Source organism: Olea europaea, unplaced genomic scaffold (genome assembly GCF_002742605.1).
Source record: "Olea europaea var. sylvestris unplaced genomic scaffold, O_europaea_v1 scaffold23599, whole genome shotgun sequence".
In the NCBI taxonomy this organism is placed as follows: domain Eukaryota; kingdom Viridiplantae; phylum Streptophyta; class Magnoliopsida; order Lamiales; family Oleaceae; genus Olea; species Olea europaea.
The window spans coordinates 1-1,686 of record NW_019241726.1 but is presented as its reverse complement, the minus strand read 5'-3'; the positions used below and the strand labels follow the sequence as shown (position 1 = coordinate 1,686).

The window sequence follows — 1,686 nt, the reverse complement described above, 5'->3', positions numbered from 1 at the left end:
TCAACATACAATCCCTTTTAATAGTTTAAGCTCGTAGGTTAGTGGGTTGTTTAATAAGTTCAAATATAACCTTGTCGAGTCACGTGTATAAATGAAAAGTTCCCTTCATTTTTTGATGATTATCCGAGCAAACACCTTATGGTCTATAAATATGCTCGTTTGGCTGTGGGAATTAAATTTATTTCAACTTCTTCTGTCTTTGTTTTCAGTTGCCAGTTGCTCTTGCTGTGTTTGGATATGAATGTGTCAAATTGTACAAGGAAAGCAAGAAAAGAAGGAAAGCAGGGAATCCAGAATCAATATGTGAAGCTGCAATTGAATGGACCGTAACAAATCTTGCATTTTGTGCCCTTTGTGGCATCTTAGGAGGCACTGTTGGGGGTTTGTTAGGTTCTGGTGGTGGATTCGTTCTTGGTCCCCTACTCCTTGAAATTGGTGTCATCCCTCAGGTAAAATGGTCATATTAACCCTCATTTACTTGTTTCTTCACCTCAGTTATATTCAATGATGTGTATTAGGATTTGACAATTTAAGCTGATTAACGCAACACTTTTCCTTTGTCTTGAGATCGAATATGAAAGACATGGCTGGTTACCTTAGTTATATTTAGCAATATTATCAGGATTTTAGGCAAGCTTTCAAGTGCAACTTAATGAAATTTTCTTTCTTTACCTGGACTTAAGACAGGCTATAAAAACGATGCAGAGTTTCCTCAATTATATTAAGCATTGAAGAATGTACAATTCGGCAGCTGTTTTGTCGTCGTTGTTTTACCCATTTATGAGCATTCAAACTTCTAAAAGAGTACACTGCTCTGTCCATGTTATGGGAGGGTAAAAGAGAGGATTTTGAGGGGGCTAGCATGCCTGAATTTTCACCGCATATTACAAATATGTTGGATTTTAATAGCAATTATAGATTATTTGACAACAATTAGCATTTTAACATTAGATTAGAGATTGACTTTATGGTATTTGGTAGGACTGAATACTAAATGGTCCCATCGAGGGATTTAATTAATCATGGTTGGTGTTGCCTTTATTACAACTGTATTTTAACGAAAATTATGGCTATTTTTAAACATCTTTCAATATCAGAACTGGTAAATGCAGCTGAATAGTCTTCTTGAAAATATCACTATTTTTAATGTGAATTGATATCTTTTTGTTCTTTCTCCACCAGGTAGCTAGTGCAACAGCAACATTTGTGATGATGTTTTCATCTTCATTATCTGTGGTGGAGTTTTATCTCCTCAAGAGGTTTCCAATTCCCCATGGTACTTATATTTTTAGTATTCTTTCCATTTATTTCCTCAAAAAATACTATTATTCTGAGAATATCATTTTTCTTTTTTATTATTGTAGCTTTATACCTCATGACTGTGTCTATTTTGGCTGGCTTCTGGGGACAATTCTTCATAAGGAAACTTATCACAATTCTAAGGAGGGCTTCCATCATTGTTTTTATACTGTCTGGTGTTATTTTTGCCAGTGCTTTAACAATGGGTAAGTGAAAATCTTGTTCGCTATAATGTCAAAGTCCCCGAACATATATATTTATAAGAATTTCTAAGTGCGTCAATGTTCATTTTGTTTTCTTGCTGGAATTTGCAGGAGCAATTGGAGCAGAGAAAAGCATAAGAATGATAAACAATCATGAATTCATGGGTTTTTTGGATTTTTGCAC

The 1,686-nt window shown here is 34.6% G+C and overlaps 1 protein-coding gene across 1 annotated transcript; it reads left to right on the top strand.

The window, feature by feature from the left end:
- Nucleotides 1–176: 176 nt before the first annotated feature.
- On the top strand, nucleotides 177–1,681 carry LOC111381685 (sulfite exporter TauE/SafE family protein 4-like; the record flags this gene model as incomplete). The annotated part of the gene is made up of 4 exons (XM_023005496.1): nucleotides 177–449; nucleotides 1,183–1,276; nucleotides 1,365–1,505; nucleotides 1,614–1,681. Coding segments are annotated over 4 exons (576 nt in total), but the record flags the coding sequence as incomplete, so codon positions are not given.
- Nucleotides 1,682–1,686: the final 5 nt, after the last annotated feature.